Source organism: Dunckerocampus dactyliophorus, chromosome 2 (genome assembly GCF_027744805.1).
Source record: "Dunckerocampus dactyliophorus isolate RoL2022-P2 chromosome 2, RoL_Ddac_1.1, whole genome shotgun sequence".
Lineage (NCBI taxonomy): Eukaryota > Metazoa > Chordata > Actinopteri > Syngnathiformes > Syngnathidae > Dunckerocampus > Dunckerocampus dactyliophorus.
In genome coordinates, this window is record NC_072820.1 from 30314228 (window position 1) to 30337360 (window position 23133).

General features: G+C 41.5%; 2 protein-coding genes and 1 pseudogene across 3 annotated transcripts; 1 reads left to right on the forward strand and 2 right to left on the reverse strand.

The window, feature by feature from the left end:
• Nucleotides 1–474: 474 nt before the first annotated feature.
• On the reverse strand, nucleotides 475–2750 carry LOC129168105 (leucine-rich repeat, immunoglobulin-like domain and transmembrane domain-containing protein 2; annotated as a pseudogene).
• Nucleotides 2751–3188: 438 nt separating this feature from the next.
• On the reverse strand, nucleotides 3189–6486 carry lrit1b (leucine-rich repeat, immunoglobulin-like and transmembrane domains 1b). Its single transcript, XM_054752938.1, has 4 exons — nucleotides 6235–6486; nucleotides 5294–5754; nucleotides 4872–5177; nucleotides 3189–4735 (listed from the first exon to the last, which is right to left on the reverse strand). Exons 1-4 carry the CDS (start codon nucleotides 6354–6356, stop codon nucleotides 3672–3674), a joined length of 1953 nt encoding a protein of 650 aa, XP_054608913.1. The 5' UTR covers nucleotides 6357–6486; the 3' UTR covers nucleotides 3189–3671.
• Nucleotides 6487–14738: 8252 nt separating this feature from the next.
• rgrb (retinal G protein coupled receptor b) lies at nucleotides 14739–21301 on the forward strand. 2 transcript variants are annotated; one of them, XM_054752988.1, is made up of 8 exons: nucleotides 14739–14853; nucleotides 14964–15129; nucleotides 15208–15364; nucleotides 17384–17505; nucleotides 19971–20124; nucleotides 20202–20319; nucleotides 20386–20499; nucleotides 20559–21301. In XM_054752988.1, exons 2-8 carry the CDS (start codon nucleotides 15054–15056, stop codon nucleotides 20697–20699), a joined length of 882 nt encoding a protein of 293 aa, XP_054608963.1. In that variant the 5' UTR covers nucleotides 14739–14853; nucleotides 14964–15053; the 3' UTR covers nucleotides 20700–21301. The 2 variants fall into 2 exon arrangements, with proteins under 2 accessions (XP_054608963.1, XP_054608954.1); XM_054752979.1 differs by lacking the exon at nucleotides 14739–14853 and having other exon boundaries at nucleotides 14905–15129.
• The last annotated feature ends 1832 nt before the right edge of the window (nucleotides 21302–23133 follow it).

Genomic DNA, 23133 nt, shown 5'->3' on the forward strand with positions numbered 1-23133 from the left:
ACAGTAGTATCCAAGATCATTTCAAACAAAATTGCAGTACTAAAAACATCAAAAATAATTCAAAATAAGTTGAATTTAATTCATTTTTTCTTTGATATGTTTATATGATTTTAAAATATAAAAACAAGTATAAATACATGATTACATTCAGAAAATGTTGTGACTGAACACTAATTTTCTGTATTTGCTTCTTCCATAAAATTCAGAGCACAAAAAGGTATTACTGTAATACTATTAAAATAAATGTAATGTGTTGACTTGTATATTTCTCCTTACCAATCAATGTGCAGGACATGTGCAGTGGGAGCTGTCATTAAATGGAAATATCATGTCCCTCTGACAAGGGTTCAGAGAGAAAATCACTCTAATCTGCTTAGCAGTGTATGGATAAATGCACGGGAATATAGCGCTTATGTAACAAATCCTTTGAGTGATTGTGCCCAAAAAAAAAAAAACCACAATGATGGCTCAGCATTTGTCTTTGACTGTCTCTCTTTAATCTGGAATGACACATGATTATTCATAATACAATTTTAAAATACAATAAAATAAATTTTAAATGAAATGTAATATACATTCAGTGTCACGATAAAAAAATATAAAATGCATTTGGAACAAAAATCCTTCTGAACATTGTAATGACAAATAAATTAAAAAAAACTTCTTATAATAAAAAAGGCAGCTGACATTATTAGTTTAGTACAGATATGCTGCACTTCCTCCTTTGCATTTGTCCTCAGACTTTTGTTTCTTTTGGACTTTATCTTGCACAGGACTTCATCGCTGGCTGCGTGCAGGCTGTCTAAAGTGCCTTGACACTCGACCTCCTGCAGGTTCCTCTCGTGTGCCCGCCTCTTCCACATGTAGGTGTTGTAGATGTCAATGTAGGTGTTCTCTGGGAGGGAGAGGACAGGGGCAGGCAGCGGGAGGTGACTGGAGACATTGGTGGTGCTGATGTTCACTGTGATGCTGAAGGATGGGTTGCCAATGAAGTTGTTGGCTGTGCAGGTATAAAGTCCTCCTCCATCTGCTAGGTGCAATGAGGGGATGACCAGGGTGGAGTTAACCGTCTCCTCATCTACATGTCTGTCACGTGGAGAAAATAGAACAAGATTATGCATGTTTATGGATTTTACAAACTGTAGCTTGGTTGAAGTCATTCAGTGGCACTCTGGATCAATGGTTAGCACTATACCCTTAGGTCCCCAAAATCTCAAATTCGAGTTTGGGTGAACATCTGAATGTTCTTCTCATGCTTACATGGGCTTACTATGTTCATTTTTAAACCATGACCAAGGTACTCACTTAAATTTGGGATTTGGTCACTGGTTGTGGTTGCCTATTGCTTTTCAGGGACTGGTTAAACACAAAGGCTCTATTCTGGAGGGTAACACAGTGTTAAGATTTCTATAATGTCATAGTGTTACCAAGCTGACACAACTGTTGTCATGCACCCTCCAGTGGAAATTCAAGCTAGATCTGTTTTGGTTGAGATTTGAACTGAACTATACCACTGGCAGGTCTGAGTGCTCCAACAGCAGGTTCTAATGGGTGACACTATGAAAAAAAATCTTACCGGTAAATCCTCTTATAATCTTCTGACCGTACATCCACTCAATGGTCGGGCCCGGCCTGGCCTTGACTAAGCATGAGAGCGTTGTGTTTGCTCCGAGGCACGCTGATGTAAGTCTCAGGGGCAGAGGCCAGCGGCTTTGTGCATGTTTTCAACTGGATCTCATAGAAAAACTTTTTCACTCCTCCACTCCTTTGCCCAAACTCTCTCTGCCTTCTGGTAAAGGGGCCAGTCCATGAACACATCTTTTGATATAACGGTAAATTGGTTGAAGGATAAATCTAAGTAAGTCAGTGAAGATAAGTGTCTCAGAGCGTCTAGACGATTATATTTAGGTCCACAATCTTAAGTTTTGGCGTGTCTTGAAACGAAGTCCACGTTACTGAAGTCAGTTTGTTACCCTGCAGGCACAACTCTGTCAGGTTGGTCAGCCCCTCCAAGCTTTTCATGTCTATTAGGGTGATGTTGAAATTTAGTCACAGGAACACCACTTTGGAGAAAGATCCAAAGTGACTTTGGAGAAAGATCCTTGAGGTAGCTCGGTCAAATGGCAGTTTTCCATACGGATCTTTGTGAAATTGTGCGGAATGTCCTGGGGGTTTCCATGCATAGCAAAGACCTACAATGGCAAGATATGGTTACACTAAAATGGAATATGAGAAGAAAAACATGGTATAACAAAGCAGGGATTCACCAAACTAGAGTAGACACACCTTCCCAGGGTCTCATCAGCGCAGGCGCAACCCTTCAGACAAGTTGACGAGCCATGAATGACAAGATAGAACACAAAAGCCATACGTAACATGGCACAAAAAGCTTCCATGTTCTTGAACAAGCATATAAACCAGGCCTTTTGAGCGCAGGACGCTGCAGTGTATGTGAACTAAAGCCTATTACCTTAAGCTTCCTTGACGTAACACTTAAGGTGGTAGGACACCGAGATGCACTCAGGTGTATTTTTGTCTCAGAAGCTGCTCATTCAACATATATCAGGATTGAGCTGTTCCTTTGCGCCGGGATTCTTCAGATAAGTGAATTGTAACGGGGCCGCAGAGCTCAACAGGAGGCTGAAGTGGGCTGAAGCCCATCAGGTTTAGCGTTGCAGAGAGGAGGGAGGGCTGCTAGAGGGACAGATGTCTGGAGAGGACTGTAATCTGACCTCAATAATCTGTGACATCATTTGTCCCGCAGGTTGTTCAATCAGCAATCAGTTGCAGTCTCCTTTTATTATTTATTTCATTTACCTCGATACATCATTGTACATTTAGGGGAAGCAATGTCTTGTGGATGGTATGATGGTACCTTCCCTCTCAGTGACAAGACACTGTAGACGTTTGTGTCCTGGTAGCAACACTTACCTTGGAGTTCAATAATTGTATCTCAGGGGAACATTAGTGGAGAATGTACCATGAGGGACAGTAATGGACTCTTACTGTACCACTATTTTGTGTACCTAAAATAATGAAAAAATGTGTTGCTGTGTGTTTGATGAGATTTAACATAAACATAGTGTGGCTTTAGTTCCATGATGCACCACAATTATTGGCTACTTCCAGGCACATGTCACTATTTTAATCAAACATGTATTTCCTGGGGCATAAGAAACAAGCAGGTATCAAGTAAAAAAAAAACAACATTTATTTACAATGCATGCACACATACAGTATAGAGATGCCTCAGTTGACAACATATTTACATATAAAAAGTGTGAGTTGTAAGTTGAGTGGACGGTAAACCTGGCACATCATAACGACATAAAAGATAGAATAACAGTCGCTTGGTCTTTCTAAATACGATATCTTCATGTAAAGGGTTTTACACAGTGTGGAGGTTATATGCTGGATAATTTATGGGTTGTTATAGTTGAAAAGTGCAATTTGTACACATGAATACCACATGTAAATAACCCTTTCACTGTGTACAACTTCCCTTTTTTGATGACCAATATATAATTATGCTTTCACAGTATTTCTGTAAAGTTACTGTATTTCATCCATCCTCAAAGAGGGATCTGTCTTCACTACTCCAGTCTCAAAGTGCATCCTCTAGAAGGTTGAGGCAAACGTTGGGTTCTTTTTTTGGGGGGGGGGGTTGAGTTCTAGCAGAAGTACTCGTTTGGTGGCCCCTCAGTCCTAGCAATGGCCTCCGAGTCAACACTAGACCTGGCAGAGAGCAGTCGATTGGACTCATCAGGGTTTAGCCGGGTCAGATACTCACCTTCCATCCCTTTAGCTTTAGCCCCGGGTCCCAGAGTCTCAAAGGTGACATAGGAATCCTGTATTTCCTTGGATTGCCTGCCCAAGAGTTTTTGGCAGCGCTTCTTTATGGCGCCACAACACACAATCAGAGTGAGGGGCACAGCAATCACACAGGCCACTGTTATGACCACCACATTGATGAGCTTCTGGGTGCCGCTTGCGCTGGCTGCCTCATCCGTTGAGAAGATTACACACTGCTCCTTTTTTGGGATCAGGCCTTTGACGCAAACGCAAGCAATGTATTTCGTTTTTGGCACCAGGCCGTCGATGGTGATACGGTTTTTGCCAGCACCTACATTGATCCGCCGCATGTCCCGCTCGCCAAACACGGCGTACAGAACGCTGAACTCGGTGGTGTTTGTGGCTGTTGGGGCTCTCCAATTCAACGAAACAGTGTGGTCGGTATCGCCGATCACCTTCACCGAACGCACAATCCTTCTCTCTGGAGCTTGTAAGGACGAGGCATTGGCCACCATGTTACCCAGAGAGCTCTTCTCCATCTTCTGAGAGTCCGATGCTCTGCCTCGAACTCGAGAGCCATCCGACACGCTGTAGCTCTCAACATCGTACTTCCCAGTAACTCCTTTGCCATTGAGGCGTTCAATGATGGGTTTGCCTGCCGAAGACGTTGGGGGAGGGACATACCTGGCGATCAGTTTCTCTTGATATGCGGCCCTCCCAATACTGCCAGCTTTCTTTCCTCTGGGTTTCTTAGCAACTGGACCTCCTCCACCTCCTGCTTCTTCAGAACGAAATGAGTCTGTGATCACCAGGGAGATGATTGCGTCCGCTGTTCCAACAAAGTTAGCTGCTTTACACACATACTTTCCCGAATCCCGGTAGGAGACTGCAGGGACGCTCAGAATGGACCAAATGATTCCCTCCTTTGAGATCTCTTGCTGAACTGAAAATAAAGAAAAGGTTTGCAGGGTAAGCAGATTGGCACAAAGAGAATAACTTTAATCCCAATCCCAATACTCAAGCAGAAATAGATGTCATTCTAATCTTAGCATCACTGAATTTGGTTCAGGAGAACTCACTCGTGCCGTTGATTTTCTTGCCGTCGGCACGGCTCCAGGCCAACTCGGGGATGGGGACGCCGACTGTGCCACAGCGAAGGAGCACGTTGTTGCCCAACGAGCTACGGACACGTGCAACGGCTGTGTGCACCCGTGGGCCCTGGCACCTCTGCAGCGCTGCTTCAGTGAAGAAAACTCCAGATAGACTCTCAGGGTCTGCACACCGCAGCCTGGGGTCTATTAGAGCCACAGATGACCTCGGAGACTTCTGAAACTGGATCAGATCATAAAGCCGGCAGTCGCACAACCACGGGTTGTCATGGAGACCTGAAACGCAAGTGCATCCATTGAGACCTTGTTGCATGAGAGCCGTTGTAACTACACACAGCTGTATACACTACACTAATCCTCCCAGGTGGTGTCAAAAAGTACATGAGCCTCACCAAGAATGAACTTGGAGGAGTCTGCTTCCTGAGACGGTTTCACGTTCAGCCACAGCGAGAGGACGTCCACAGGGACAGTAGTGAGACTGTTACTAGACAAATCCAAGTAGGTGATGTTCTTAATGTACATAATGGCCTCCGCGGGGATGCTGGAGATCTTGTTGTTGTGCAGGTCGAGCAGCTTCAGGTTGGGCATGTCCCTCAGAGACTCCCACGGGAATGAGGTGAGGGAGTTCCCGTCCAGCCTCAGCTCATCCAGGTTTGTAAGACCCCGGAAACTCTCCATGCTGAGCGAACTCAGGGAGTTGAAAGACATCCACAAGAACTCCATGCTGTCAAGGTAGCGGAAGTTGTCACTAGAAATCCTTGTGATGGCTGTCTTCTCGATGCGTAGCTTGGATGTGTCGGTGGGGAAGTTTGTAGGAACAACGCTGATCTCGGGATCGTTGCAAAGTACACTTCTGCAGGAAGTAAAGCACAACTGTTGAAATGCGTTTTATTTGAACTCCAAGGAGCATATGTTTTATGACTGTGGGTTAGCAGGACTGCATAAAAAGCAAAACATCAATAAAACTTCTTCACTAATGTAAAAATGACAAAATACGGCATTTTCCTAAATTTCCCTAAATGTCAGAACGTGCAGCTGATCAAAATAAGGATTGTTCTGTATTGGAGACGAGTGCCATTCCAGCTTTGAAATGTACCAGCATGCAGATTAAAATGATGCTATTTGAAATAAATAGTTCTGCAAAAGTAGTGGCCCATTGTCCAGTAACAAGCAAAGCAGATTAAAGAGCAACTCCAAGTTAATCCTCCACGACTGAACCACCAATGGACAGTCTATTTTTACACAATATATATACATACACACAAATGCAAAAAAATGATTCAAAATCAACGATAATAAGCAACGAGAAGAACTTGCAAATAATCATATTTACCTTGCTTTGGATCCATCGCTCAGTTTGTGAAAGAAGCAGCTACACTTTGCAGGACACGAAGTGCTCATGAGTGGGAGAAAAACCAAAGCCACGCAAAGAGCACAAGAAAAATGTCGACTCATTTTAAATTGCTACTACTTCTACTTAACTACTAAAAAAATTGTGATTGTTTAATTAAGGGTACGTGAGATGCATGCTGGTGCCAGGCGGGCTCTCGGCTCCATTCTGCTCCGCCTGCAGTGAATCCTCAGATAAAAAGGATGCAGAGGGATTAAAGGAGAAGCAGGAGGGAGGAGGAGGACTTTACTTTGGGGTTATTTTCATTCACACGATTAGAGTGTGGCTTCCTGGAAGCTGATAGGCTGCACACTTGTCACTTTCTTTCTCTTTCCAGTGTTGACAATTAGTAGACTGCAACACAACTAGAGGTTGCTGGAGTTCACAATAAAATAAAGGATTTCAGTTGAAAAAATGCATTTCATGCCACCCATATTGTTTTATCATAAAATCATTGTTTTATCATATATATATATATATATATATATATATATATATATATATATATATATATATATATATATATATACACGTAATATAGCGGCGGTAACAAATTTATTTGATTAATTACTTTTTTTCATTAATTATTTTTTTTCGTATTTAATGCATCCGCATTATGGCAAGCCACCGCTCTCTGTTAAAACGGAGTGTAAGCACCCCACAGAGTCTCTGACAATCTTTTTAACTTTATTCTAACCTGAGAACATAAACAGCAGTGCAATTCCAACACCATATATGTATCTCCAACTCCAACCAAACACGTCTCTAGTCCTCTATTATTAATGATTAGTATTTCACATTTAGGCTGTGTGGTTAGCACACACAGTCAGGAGATCGGGAAGATCTGGGTTTGAATCTCCGTTGCGCATTTCTGTGTGAAGTTTGCATGTTCTTCCCGTGCGTGCGTGGGTTTTCTCCGTGTACTACGGTTTCAAAATCACTCCGGTTTCCTCCCACATTCCAAAAACATGCATGTTAGGTTAATTGGCGACTCTAAATTGTCCATAGGTATGAATGTGCATGTGAATGTTTGTTTGTCTATACTGTATGTGCCCTGTCATTGGCTGGCCACCAGTCCAGGGTGTACCTCGGCCTTTCGTCCTGAGATAGGCTCCAGCATACCCACAACCCTAGTGAGGCATAGAAAATGGATGGATGGATTTCACATTTTCAAAGTTTACAGTTAACCAAAGTAATTGATATCATAATTATATTCAATATGGCAATAAAGATAATTACACATAATTCCTCAATTAGCTGCCGATCCACTGTATTTGTGAAGATCGGATAAAATTGGCTTCTGCCACGAGATCAGGCCGATCCGGTTGCCGTATCTTTGCAACTCTGAGCCACACTCCAACATGGTAGGTGCGGTAACGTGCCTCAAAGCTGGGTGCCACTCGACTCGCGCCAACTTGCTCGCAAGAAGAAGAAAACGCAACGCCACCATGCAGACATGTCCATGGTGTCCCGTTGTGAAGTAAGTTTCACACTGGACGTTAGACGTTCGGCTCCGTAGCTACAGCGCTAGTTCCCGCTCACTGTGACGGACTGCTGCGTCATGGTGTAGGGAACTCGCACGGGAAGTGCCGCTCTAACTGCTGGTTGCTTTTAATAGGGACCGCAGGCGCTCAGCGCAGGTGTGATTTTTTTGGGTCTACCACTTGATTTTTTTGTTCCATAATGCTCAGGATCTTTCCAAATTTTTCGGAATGAGTGTCTTACTGCGCCCAACCTCAGCAGCAATGGCACGCTGCAAGAGGCCTTGCTTATGCAGCTCCACAATCCGACCACGTTGAAAAAGAGAAAGCATCTTAGCTTTAGCCATCAGGAGGGCATGACAGTGTAAATGCCTGACAGAAAATGAACATTTTTAGTAGATTTTGGCTTTTATAGCCTGTGGTATTAAGCTTTTGATCAGGTGAGAACCTATTTAATTTTTAATTTTTTTTAAATTACAAGTTCCAAATGTTTTTTGTTTCACTCCCCCTTCTTGTTTTTTGCATATTGTAGCTCTACTTAAAACCTCATTAAGATCCAAATGTGCAAAATGCTAATTCTAGCATTTTTCAACTGGTCTTAAGATTTTCATCAGGTGTGTATATACATATATGTATATGGTATGTATATCGAAAAAGGGCCACACTGTGGCCGGGTGGTTAGCATGTTGGCCACACAGTCAGGAGATCATGAAGAGTGTTTGCCCCTTCCTGCGTTCTCATTTTTTTGTATGTTTGTCACATTTAAATGTTTTAGATCAAACAAATATAAACATGGGCAACACAACAAATGTATACATTGACAACACAACTGAACACAAAATGCTGTTTTTAAATGAAACTTTTTATTATTAAGGGAGAAACAAAATCCAAACCTACATGGCCCTGTGTGAAAAAGTTAAAATTTAAGTTAAAACATCAGTTAAAACATAACTGAGATTAATTGAGATCTATCAGTCAGTAAAAGGTTACAAAGTTATAAAGTCATTTGTAAAGCTTTGGGACTCCAAAAAAATACTAATACAAATTATTCACAAACGGCGAAAACATGACACAGTGGTGAACTTTCCCAGGAGTGGCCGGTCAACCAAAATTACCCCAAGAGCGCAGCGACGACTCATCCAAGAGGTCACAAAGACCCCACAACAACATCCAAGGAAATGCAGTCCTCACTTGCCTCAGTTAAGGTTCATGACTCCACCATAAGAAAGACGCTAGGCAAAAACGGCCTGCATGTTCCAAGACAAAAACCACTGCTGAACAAAAAGAACATTAAGGCTCGTCTCAATTTTGCAAGAAAACATCTTGTGATCCCAAAGACCTTTGGAAAAATACTCTGTGGTCTGACAAGACAGAAGTTGAACTTTTTGGAAGATGTGTGTCCAATTATATCTGGCGTAAAAGTAACAACAAATTTAAGAAAAAGAACATCATACCAACAGTAAAATATTGTGGAGGTACAGTGTTCCCTCGCTCCATCGTAGTTCACATTTTGCAGACTCGCTGTTTCACGGATATTTTTTAAGTGCAATTTTAGTGCTTTTTCATTTTTATTTATTTATTTTTTTTTAACAGCATATGAATATTGTTACAAGCAGTCCCTGGCCCTTTAAGAAGAATTGCATTGTGGGAAGGTGGCGGTGTCTCACTCTCTTCTTTCTTTTCTGTCTGCACCGCACATTTTCTTCTGCATCCCGATTGGCTGTAGACCATTGTCAATCAATCTCCTTTGTGCCGTCTTTGTGTGGGCTGCTTGCTAACCGGCAATAAACAATAGAAGAAACAGAAGAAGCTAACCGTGTGACACTGAACACTGTATGTTTGAATGTTTTCTCCCCAACAAGACCCACAATGTTGACGAAGCGTTCTGCACCCAAAAGGCAGAGGATGCCAGCCATCACACAAAAAGTTGAACCTCTGGACATGCTGAAGGAAGGTAGAAGTTGCGGCTATTGGGTGTCATTACGGAATGAATGAATCCTTGGTTCAACGGTTCAAGAAGGAGGAGGAGGAAGAGGAAAATACGACAACAGGAGCAATATGGATACAAAACACTACAGCGGAACGGCGCCAGGACGAAGAGGCAATGAAATACGGGTGAGTAACTTAATAATTCCTTGTGTCCAACTAGTTGATTATTGAAATTCAAATGAAATTTTAACTTTGAGAGCCTTTAAACAAGAGAGAAATGTGAAAAAAATTGTATTGCCTGTCTGATAAAAGTGTATGGTGAGGTGTTTTACAGCCTTAAGACATATATAATAATTGTAAAAAATAATTTAAGTTGTCTACTTTGAGGATTTCACTTAATGCAGGCTATTTTGGGAACCTATCCCCCATGATAAATGAGGGAACACTGTAGTGTGATGGTTTGGGCTATTTTGCTGCTCCAGAATTGGAAGACTTGCTGTGATAAATGGAACCATGAATTCTACTGTCTACCAATAATTTCAATAATTTCTTTTTAATGCAAGACTTGGTAATGGTTTAGTTTATTTTGAACACACTAGCAAGTTACACTGGAATACATCACATAGTACAATTCACAGTTCCACATGTCCAAAAAGGACCTACAAATCATCGTATTCATATTTGTATTTTTGAGGTGCTGTAAATAGCGTCATTCGTGAGTCAAGAAATGACAGAATCTTCATGTTTCACTGACCCATTTAGTGGACAACGTCACTGTTTTTATTCTCCACAAGTGCAGAGTAAAACAGACGACAAATCCTTTAATCCAATCACCTCTGTGTCTTTTTTAATATATATCTCGCTCCCCTTTATTGCATATCTGTGCTTGTGAAATCTCCTCAAACATAACCAGACAACAAGACGTCCAAAATTCCTGTTTTTAAATTTAAAATAACTTCAATTGTAAACGACAATTAACAAAAATTTAAATACAAATTAAGTTATAAACTACAGTTTCACATTTTCAATGAAACTACTGAAATCAATTAAGATTTAAAAAATATCCTAATTCATTTATTGAGATGAACAATATATACAGTAATTCAGTAAGTCAATTTCCGCTAAGTAGGATTACTTTTTTATCAATAGAATATTTTCAGAGCATAGAAAATCTGTCAACAACTTTCTAAATACGTTTTTTTTAAACATTAATAGAGCCCTCTAGGTAGGCCTATCACGATAATCAATAAATCCATTAATTGAACGATAAAAAAAGCAAAGTCGATAATTTTGCCGGCCTCAATAAATTGACATGTCCATGCATGTGTGTTCGTTTTCCTTGGCTCTCTTTACCACACAGGCTGAATGACAACAGGGTTCACTCTGCATCTGTCTGTGCGCATTGGTGCTACAGCGGAATGAACAGAGAGCATGAACCCCCCTTTCACATTCTGCCTCTTTGTCCCAGTAGGTGGAGGCTGGGCTACAGTGAGTGGATACACAGAGTGCTAGCAGCAAGTTAGCCTCATGAGCGAGCATCCGCTAACACGAACAAAGGTACAAAAGGGATGTTGGTTTCTAAGGCAAATGCCACAGCCCCAGTGTGGGAATATTTCGGTTTTAAGAACGTGAGCACATGAACACTGACAAACCGATATGTCGCATTTCTTCAAAGTAGTGACAAGGAAGAAGGGCAATATGACCAACTTGTACAGCATGCACACCTCAAACACAACCATCCTGTCCAATTTTCCAACTGGGAAAAAAACACCACTGAAGGTGCAGCAGAGCCTCCGTCCGAACAGTCAGCGCTTACTGAGGCGTTTGGTCAGCAGAGGAAATATAAGCAAAAGAGCGCAAAATGGTGCACACTCACAGTATCGTGAATTTTGTTACAAACATAAATTTGTGAAATTGAATATGGTTATGAAAATAGATCTTCAAAGCATTAAACATAATGCAACCAAAGTATTGCTGAATTTACTTTTTTATTACACGGCATGACCAACAATATTGTTTGTTTTTTGTAACAAACCTCTGTGAGTCAGGTCCCTAACACAATAAAAGAAAAAATTGGAAAAAATGGGGTGCAAAATACTTATAGGGAAGGACTAATCATTTGACATGTTTATAGATCAATTTGTGGTGTGATTTAGAATAAGATTTTTTAAAGAAACTTTCTTTGGGTCCTGTGAAATCCGTTTTGTTTTTTCCCAAATTCAGTTTTCTACGATTTAATCTTTTAGAATTCATTTTTTTACCATTTCCACTAATTTTGCCAGCAGAGTGTGTGCTATTTGGGTTCGTGAATAAAATGCAAAAATCCTTACATTTATTGATGCAATACATCATTGGTCCATTGTGTCCAGTAAGTGAGAAATGGATGTAGCTTAGCTAACTTTTCTAATGGGATGTCAGCCTCAGCACATATTGCTACTAAATCTTCAACAAGCTGTTATGCCCGTGCTTGTGATTAAGGAAGATGTAGTCACTGATGTACTTCCAATCATGTTATTAATATAAGATGTTTTAAGGACACCCTTATTTTTTTTTACACAATTACAACAATGACAAATGTGACAAAGAATGCTCTTATTTTGAAAGCCGGAATGTGTCGTGTGTGTTGAGAATGGCAAGTGACGGTTCATATGCACCAGGTTTAAGAATAAATGTGCCTCTCATCTTTTTTCACTCAGAGCCTGCACGTCATCAGTGGGCATTGTAAAATGGTCCTTACATTAAAGCAGTAAAACACAACACAGTGAAAATATACTCATCCAGCCTGAATATCACACACACACACACACACACACACACACACACACACACAGCTGCTCTAGCTACACTAAGCGAACCCTGCTAGCTTCCATTCACGCTCCGTAACAGAGGAGTTTCCAAGGTTTTTCACTGTCGTTTCGACATGTTTAGTAGTGTTTGTAAGGTCCCTATTATCAACCAGTGGTTAGAGCAGCACTTCCCGTGTGAGCTGCCTACACCGTGATGCAGCAGTCCGGGCACAGTGAGAGGGAACCAGAGGTACCAGCTACCTCTGTAGCTACGGAGCCGAATGTCCAACGTCCAATGTCCAATGTGAAACTAACTTCACCACGGTACACCATGGACATGTCTGCATGGTGGTGTTGCGTTTTAGTCTTCTTGTGGGTGGTGGAGTCAAGTGGCAACCAGCATTGAGGTGCATTACTGCATCTACCATGTTGGAGTGTGGCTCAGAGTTACGAACTTGATACGGCAACCCGATCGAACCGATCTGGCGGAAGCTGATATTATCCAATCTTCACAAATACAGCGGATTGGCAGACGATCCCGAAGATAAGATTGGGACATCCCTACCCTGAATGCCTCTCGCGTTCTTGTAATGAGAATGAGAAAGTGTCGTTCCCAGGATGAACGGACTAGAGAGACGTGTGAGTTGGAGATACATACAGTATACGGTGTTGGAATTGTACTGCTGTTGTTGTGTTCAGGTCAGAATTAAGTTATAAAAGAGCATCAGACTGTGTGTGACTGTGTGGGGACGCTTTTTCCATGTCAGGTAATATTTTCCAATACTAATAATAATAATACATAGAATTTATAAATGCAGTGAATTGCTAAACCAGCAATGTAATGTCATTCTGGCATGTGTATAAGTAGGCAATGTTCATTTTGATCTTGACCAGCTTTCTCATCTCCACCTCAGAAATTATCACCTGCCTATGCAGGGCTGTGGTCACCGTCGAAGCTGGTTTGTATTGTCGCATCATGCAACTAGTTACGTGACAGAGACAGTTGTTTTTTGTCTAGTTGTGACAGCCCTGTATAGGGTTGGCGTGTTCACCTCATGGTTGTTTGGGCCAGCGCATCAGGACTTTTACATTTTTTTCGTTTAGTCATCAGGGTTTCCTCTAGGATTTTTTTGAAGCTGTGGTGGTGGGCTGCATGGGAGGGCGGACTGCCGCCGCTGTGTCGTGCCCCTGCTGTGTCTAAATTTTTTTTTTAAATGACAACATTGCAAAACTGTTAATTTAATGGCAAAGTTGCTGAGAGGACTGCCAACATTTAAATGGCACTTTATTTGCAAAGCACATCTCCTCTCTGTATGCTCATTTGTCATTAAACAGGTGTCATGTTTGAATAGAACTTGAATAAAAGTTTTTCCACCTTTCAATGTCCCATGTTTGATGCTCCCTGGCAAAGTCTGAACGGGCAGTTTTGTGGCGTTGAAGGAGACGAGGTCTTTGAAATTGTTTTTTTTAAACCTTTTCCTGCAGATGCCGTCTGATGGTTATTGCGCTGCAGTTGGCACCAGTAAGGTCCTTAATTTGGGTGGAAGACCGCCCTGTGTCTTGATGGACAGCCAATCGGATCCTCCGGCTCAGCGCAGGTGTTATTTTTTTGGGTCTACCACTTGACTTTTTTGTTCCATAATGCTCAGGATCTTTCAAAAAATGTAGAATGACTGTCTTACTGCTCCCAACCTCAGCAGCAATGGTACGCTGTGAGAGGCCTTGCTTATGCAGCTCCACGATCCAACTACGTTCAAAAAGAGAAAGCTTCTTAGCTTTACCGTCAGGAGGGCATGACAGTGGGAATGCCTGACAGAAAATTAACATTTTGAGCAGATTTTGGCTTTTATGGCCTGTGGTCTTAAACTTTTGATCAGCTGACAAACAGCCTATTTCAGTTTAATTGTTGTTTTCAATAAATTACTTTTTCAAAATGTTTTTTGTCTCACTTCCCCTTCTTGCTTTTGCATATTGTAGCTCTACTTAAAACCTCATTGAGATCCAAATGTGCAAAATGCAAATTCCAGCAATTTTTTTGCTTTTTTTATTTTGATCAGGAGTGTGTATATATATATATATATATGTGTGTGTGTGTGTGTGTGTGTGTGTGTATCAAGTAGCCTCTTGAGTACATTCCCAATTAGCACTAGTTTATAAAATGATGTGTTACACTTTTTTTCAGTTGACTTTTTTTTTTTTTTACTTTATGAGTCGAAGTTTAGACCTGTATTATGTATTATATTTATTTCAGCTACACTGCAGTAAAAGTCTTCAAATATTTGAATACTTTTCCCCTCCTCTGCTGCTTGCAGTCAAGCGACATGTGAACTCAGAGGAGGGGTGAAGACACACACATTTAATAAAGGGTAGGCAAGGTTTCTTCTTAGGACATTCTTGGGCGGATTGGTGCAGCTTTAAGCAACTTAAAATCTCTTTGTGCTGTGTTTTTTTCCCCCTTTCTTTCACCATGTGACAGGAGTGCAACACAAAGCTTCACTTTGTAGGAGGACAAACATTGCAGCAGTAGCAGAGCGCTTCGTCTGAAAGTTAGTAAAAGTGTGTCAACATGGCAGCGTACACTTTACCTGAGGGCTTCACGGACTTTGACATGTTCTTGTTCGGCTCGGCGCTCTTTGTCGGCGGTAAGTAGGAGCGAGGACCACCAGGAAGACTGCTGATGCTTGGCTTGCTAGCTGGAACCGTCCTCCATTTGTCCACAGGGGTACTCGGGTTCCTCCTCAACGCCGTCAGCGTAGCCTCTTTCCTGGGTGTCCGGGAGCTGAGGACCCCCAGCAACTTCCTGGTCTTCAACCTAGCCTTGGCCGACATTAGCCTCAACGTGAACGGACTCACGGCCGCCTACGCCAGCTACCTCAGGTACCACCACACGACTTGGTCCATTTTTTTTGTATATAAATAGATGAATTAATCACGACATAAGATGGAGGAAAATGGTGGGGTACCAACCATTTAGCTCGCCTCCATACGAGGAAAAAAATAAATAAATAAAGTACTTTTTCTAATTTAATATATCTTATATATAGTAATAATAATATATAGCTATGCTGCAAATCAGTAAGACAACACTAATCATTCCTGGTTTATTATAAAACTTCCCAAACAAATTATAATATTATAATACTATAAACCTCTTGGACAGACATAATATTTTGGCCCACATTCCTTTTTTTGGTGACCCAAATGCCCAGCCAGCCATTTGTTGCTAGGCAGAGTCCATAGGGCACCCGCTGACTGCCCCACAAGCCAATCACATACACTGAATGTGGAAGCCACGCCCACTAGTCTTTAAAGGGATAGTTAGGATTTTTTGACATGAAGTCTGATGACATCCCCATCAGCAGTGTACTACATCAACAGTGAGTTGAAGTTGTAGTTGATGTTGTTTTGCGGGACCCCCCCCACTTGGTCCCGCAATTCCAGTTCTGCGCCGATTTCCCTGACAAGGAACATAGTTCCGCTTAGTTCCTGGGACATTTATTTAAAGAGTTTGGCTTCTCAAAACAATATGCATTCAAAAGAGTAATGCATTTGCATCATAAAAATGCCTACTCAAAAAAATCAGACTCCACAAATCGCTCAGTGTTATATTTGTCTCATGCCATATCCCTGCGCAATGTCGCCTCTCCATTCATGTGTATGGGACGAAGACGCTTCCTTCCACAACGGAGCGCGGCGGCCATCTTGTTTATGTGTATATTTACGGGAGACAAATATAACGCCGAGGGATTTGTGACGTCTGATTTTAGCTGCTGGTTCTGTGTAATGGGAAATATGTTGGTAGCTGTAACCTTCCAATTATTAAAAGATCATGGAAGTAAATTCATCTGTTTCATGTTTATTTTAATTGTGGATCATTACAAATATGTAACCCGCCCTGTTTCGCACCGCCCGCACTGGGGGGCAAGAGCGCAGACCACACAGCCAAAAGCCCGGACTGTCGGCCGCGTGTTCAGCGCAGCTCTTAAGGCAGAGGGAGTGAGGTTTACCAACGTACACTTGCACAGCCTCACAGGCTGGCATCCGTTAGAAATATACTTTGTTTTAGTAGTACACAGTGAGTAAAAAGAAATTATATATAGAAAAAAATTATGCATGAAAAAACTGACAAACTATTGATCACAAAAAAGGATGCATCGAGATGCATCTGTGATCGTCTTAGCTTTGCATTGCAGGCCTCTGAAACGTAATCGCATTGAATCGTGAGTTGGCCAGAGATTCCCACCCCTATACAGTACCAAGTAAATACAGGGCCAGCGTTGCCGATACTGATGGAGAATTTTTTCAATTATTTGAGCAAAATAAAGTCACTGTTTCAAAATAACCAAACAAAAGCACAAACTGGCTTTCATTCAAATCCTTTTTGTCCCCAAAGCCCTCCTGTCACCAAGGAGTTTATAAAAAAATAACAATATCAACAAACAATATGAACAACATGACAAAACACACAAAACAGATATGTGTGAAAAGTCTTTTGGGGCCCTGCCTCACACTTTGAAACACATGTGCCAAGCGGTTAAATAAAAGTAGAAAAAAGCCAGACAAAGCAAAAAGTTGTTGGTATGAGTGTAATTTTTTTGTAACATGACTGTTATGTTTTTGCCTTTTCTGTTTGGGCTGGATACTCTCTTGAGTAGTAGTAGTTTTTATTTTTAAAGTACAAAAAAATATCTAGCTGCAAATATAACAATAAAATACTAAGTATGAAAAATATAAAAATACATTTCAGTCTGCAAATGGCCCATGGGCTGGACTTTGGACACCCCTAAAAATGTTTTATTGTGATTGTAATGCAAATAAATGATGTAACCAAAAATACTAGAAAGCAAGAAAATTGTGTGTTTGTGTGAAGACACATCTTTTTTTTTTTTTTTAAAGATATTGGCCTTTTGGCCAACAAGGCTGCGCCTATCATGGCTTTCAAGGCATGATAGCAGTCCTGGCGTCCATCAGCTTCATGGCGACCATCGCTTGGGACCGATATCACCAGTACTGCACCAGTGAGTCCAACCTGTGAGGGTAGACACTCACCGGCCATTAGGTACACATAGGCCTGTCATGATAAACAATAAATCTATTAATCGAACGGTAATTAAAAACTAAGTCAATAATTTTGCCGGACTCGATAAATTGACATGTGCATGCATTGACTGTTTTCTCCTCTCTACACCACACAGGCTGGATGACAAGAGAAGGTTCACTCTGTGCATGTTGGGTCTCTGTTGGAATGAATGGAGAGAGTGAACCTTCCTCTCAGCCATTCAGCCTCTTTGGCTCAGTAGGTGAGGCAAAGCTGCTAGTGAGTTGATACACAGAGAAGATTAGCATGAGCACAGGTTAGCATCATGAGCTAAGTTGAATATGAATGAAGGCACAAAAGCAATTTGTAAGCCAAATGCCACAGCCTCAGTGTGGGAAACACAAACAGAATGAACAGGGGGAGCGCATGAACACTGACAAACTGATTGGAAATTAGGGATAATGAAGAAGGGGAATACGAGCAATTTGCATGCACACCTCAAACACAACCATCCTATCCAGTTTTCCCAACTGGGAAAAAAAAACACTTACTGAGGCATTTGGTGGGCAAAGTAAATATAAACAAAACAGCACAAAATGGTGCACACTCAGTGTCATTCTCTACATGCTAAGCCTTCCTATTAAAGGGATAGTTCGGATTTTTTGACATGAAGTTGTATGTCTGTGTAGGCTCTCAGTCGTACAGGAGTTGTCCATCGAGGAAAAGGCTTCTTGAGACATCATCTGTACTTCTGTGAAGAAAGTGTCGAACGTTTCGCTCCTCATCCGAAGAGCTTCGTCAGTGAACTAATATTGGTTCCTTACATAAGGAACCATAAGGAACCGGGTGTAAGGAACCATAGGAGGAGGGTGTTGGCACACCAATTCCGCCCACTCTTACTGTATTTAAGGCCTAGGCTACCAGCACTTGTTAGTTCGCTGACGAAGCTCTTCGGATGAGGAGCGAAACATTCGACACCTTCTTCACAGAAGTACAGATGACGTCTCAAGAAGCCTTTCCCTCGATGAAGTTGTATGACATCCTCATCAGCATTGTAGTCCAATAACAGCGTCTTACCCCCAATTTGGTCTCCTAAGTCCAGTTCTGGTCAGATTTCTGTGATGAAGAATGTAGTTCCGCTTAGTTGCTGGGGACAGTTAAGTAAATAGTTTGTATTCTCAAAACAATATGCGTTCAAAACATCACAAAAATGCCTTTTCAAATAATCAAACCTCACAAAACGTTTGGCATTATATCTATTTCCCGCCGTATCGCTGCACACTGTCGCCTGTGCGTTCATGAGAATGTGACGAAGACACTTGCATCTTCTTCCGCTGTGAAACACATACGTAAACAAGCTGGCCGCGGCGCTCCGTCGCGGAAGTAGATGCGAGTGTCTTCGTCACATACACATGAACGCACAGGCAACAGTGCGCAAGGATACGGTGAGACAAATAGTGTGACGTCTGATTTTTTTTTGTTTTTTGAGAAGGCATTTTTGATGCAAATGTATTAATCTTTTGAACGCATATTGTTTTGAGAAGCCAAAGTCTTTACTTAATTGTCCCCAGCAACTAAGTGGAACTACTTGCTTCATCACAGAAATCTGACCAGAACTGGACTTAGCAGACCAAGTGGGGGGTAAGTTGCTGTTATTGGATTACAATGCTGATGGGGATGTCATACAACTTCATGTCAAAAAATCCAAACTATCCTTTTAAGGAATAATTCCCAATGTCATTATTTATTCAAGTGCAGTTTTCTTTACAGAGACTTGATACTCCATTTTATTTATTCTTTTCTGTACTTTTTATTGGAGTGGGCTTTTTTTCTTAAGAGACAGAGAGACAGGGTCTATTTTTTTTTGTGTTTTTGGTTGTGATTTTGATTTACATGCAGTTTTTGCTAAAAGAGACACAGTCCATTTTAATTTGTTTTTTTTATCTTTAAAAAAATAATGTTTAATATATTTTATTTAAAAGCTCTTGACATTCCAATTACAATATTATATACTCTTGAGAAATTATTGCTTTTGATATGTACTTGCATTATTATGCCATATAATTAATGAAAAAATAGTCTTCAAAAATGCTGTCAATAGTATTATCGACAATAATTTTTAGGACAATTATCGTCTAGCAAAATGTGTTATCGTGACAGGCCTAGGTACACATCCAGATCCAGTACAAGAGCCAGAAGAATTCACTGTGGTTGTCAGCATTCTGCTTACTCTGTATACCTTGTAAACCGCATAGGCCAGCATTTTACTCCACATCTTGACATGCTAAAAGTCCATGTATTTCTAGGATGGATTTATGTGCTACAGTTCTTGTCATATACCTCATTTGCGCTTGCAGGCGTACCTAATGAAGTGGCTGGTGGGTGGGCTTTCTAAGTTTGCTTACATACTTATTAATGTGATGCAGCAAGTTGTCACCATTGCAGGGCAAAAGCTCTTCTGGAGCACTGCTATGGTGATGAGCGCCATCATCTGGATCCTGTCCATCTTCTGGGCCGCCGTGCCCCTCATGGGCTGGGGGGTCTATGACTTTGAACCCATGAGGACCTGCTGCACCCTGGACTACACTAGAGGAGACAGGTAGGGGAGGGAAAAGACCAAACAAAGAAAAGTGTGAGGAGTTTTTTTTGTGTGTGTGTTTTGCATCTTCTTACCAGGAACTTCATCACCTTCATGCTCACCCTGGTGCTGCTGTACCTGACCTTCCCCGCCCTCACCATGCTGTCGTGCTACAACGCCATCTACAAACACTTCAAGAAGGTCCATCAGCACCGAGTAAGAACTCTGAGACAGCTGGAAACATGCGCGTTATCATCTTTAACATGGCTTTATTGTTGTCAGTTCAACACCAGCTTGCCTCTGAGGGTCATGTTGATGTGCTGGGGCCCATATGTCCTCATGTGCATCTACGCCTGTTTCCAAAACGTCAAGGTCATATCTCCAAAGCTGAGGATGGTGAGTGTCATCATTGTATGTTCTTTAATAATAAAATTAACACCTCTGCTTCGTCTCAGGTTCTTCCCGTGGTGGCCAAGACTAACCCCATCTTTAACGCACTGCTCTACTCCTTCGGAAACGAGTTCTACCGAGGCGGCGTGTGGCACTTCCTCACCGGACAGAAGCTAGCCAATCCGGTTGTGAAGAAGTCCAAATAGTCCAAAAGACTCATCTTGTTTGGAGCTGCTCAGATGTCTCCACAGTTGATATAATACTCTCAATGCAACTGAGGCATGATGAAACCGCCAGTAATGACTGACTTTTATTTAGCCAGGCAGTTTCTGATGGACAAATGTGTTGACAAATATTGCTTAATTAGTGGGTGGAATCAATTTGCAAAAATAAAGAATTAATAAGAGCACTTGCAATTAAATAATCACAATTAATTGCATTGTAATTGAACAACAATACTGGATACAATGAATCAATGAATACAGTATACTTGCATTTCTCCAGTGTCTTTGTGAGATGTGGGCTTACATACTGTATCTTGGCATGACACAATTTGCTAGAACCATGTTCTCCGCTACGCTTCCATCCGGTAGTTTTTGTTTTTTGTTATAAACTTTATTAGCCTAACTGGAGCGCTGACGTCACACAATGCATCTTGTACATCGGCGTTAACAAGGTGGACCAGCGAAGTGTGTCCGTATCGCTTCAAGTGCAGAAATAGAAAAGTGCGATGTTGTAGTAAACTTTTCATTACGTTAGCATGAAGCTGCTGGTTTCATGAAGCAAATAAACACGTTTTACTGCTCAATCCAACAGTGTGGACTCTTCTTGCCCTTCTCTGTGTCTAGTAGGGACCCAGAACACACCGTGACAGCAGCAGTCTGGGAGGCGTAAATCTTGGTGGTCACACACTAACCTGCGAGGTGTTGCCGCCAGTCTTTGGGTGCACGAGCCCGGCGTTGATGGGGGTCAAAGTCTGGGAGGCAGGGCTCTTTTGGGTGCAGTTTTATAGGATATGAGGGGTCCCTGAAATGGTCTTGCTGGAAACACAAAAATGGGGTTTATTGTTGTTTTGAGCTTTAACATGTAACACTTCTTTAAAATAAAGTTACACGTTTTACCCTTTGGTCCAAAAATGGTCCCACTCATAAAAGTGTAAAAAAATTGTAACAAATGCATTCAATAAATATTTCTTTCCCCACTTTCCGTGCATCAAATCTTTTCACAAAACTTTTTGTTTTTGTTCTTATGCACTTTTTATCATAAGAACTAATGATTTTTCTCAATGGGAAAAACACAAAACATCCAAAGAACTGCAGGCCTCACTTGCCTCAGTTAAGGTCAGTGTTCATGACTCCACCATAAGAAAGACACTGGACAAAAACAGCCTGCATGGCCACGACTGAACAAAAAGAACATTAAGGCTCGTCTCAATTTTGCCAGAAAACATCTTGATAATAAGGTGGTAGCTCAGGAAGGAGAAAAGCCCTCCCAAAAAAACATACCAACAGTAAAACATGATGGTGGTAGTGTGATGGTCTGGGACTTTTTTTGCTGCTTCAGGACCTGGAAGACTTGCTGTGATAAATGGAACCATGAATTCTGCTGTTGACCAAAAAATCCTGAAGGAGAATGTCCAGCCATCTGTTTGTGACCTCAAGCTGAAACCAACTTGGGTTCTGCAGCAGGACAATGATCCAAAACACACCAGCAAGTCCACCTCTGAATGGATGAAGAAAAACAAAATGAAGACTTTGGAGTGGCCTAGTTAAAGTCCTGACCTGAATCCTATTGAGATGCTGTGGCATGACCTTAAAAAGGTGCTTCATGCTGGAAAACCCTCCAACGTGGCTGAATTACAACAATTCTGCAAAGATGAGTGGGCCAAAATTCCTCCCCAGCGCTGTAAGAGACTCATTGCAAGTTATCACAAACACTTGATTGCAGTTGTTGCTGCTAAGGGTGGTCCAGCCAGTTATTAGGTTTAGGGGGCAATCACTTTTTCACACAGGACCATATAGGTATGTTTTTTTTTCTCCCTTAATAATAAAAATGTAAATGTGTTTGATGATGTGAAACATTTAAATGACAAACAAGGCAAGCACTTTTTCACACTGCAGATAGCTGTGTGTGTGTGTGTCAGACACACACAGTCAAATAAGCACAATGTACACGTTAAATACACTTCAAACAACACTTCAGTTATACCCGGTGTACAGTTTTTACAATTGTACATGATGCTATTCTCATACAGAGTTGAGTGAAGATGCGGAAGATTAGCACGGCCTTCTGAGAAAACTTTCCCTCAGCGAGTGCAGGCAAGGATTCCACGCAGTGGCTGGACTAGTGATCCAATTCGGTCTGAGCTTGAGTTAGAAGCAGCTCTAATAGCTCACTAAGGAGAACACCTTGTCAGGGACAGATATAGCCACATTGCAGACAGAATAATTATGCAGTCTTACATCTTCATAACTTGGATAAAGACATGTTATCATTTTGTTTTGCAAGACAATTTTGGTCCGACGTAGTGTGGAAAGCCCAAAGGCAAGGGAAGGTGTCTTACTGGAGAAAGGCGGTTCAAAATGTTTTTTTGCAGAACAATTACATTATCTACTTTTAAAAAATGATCAATATTATGCC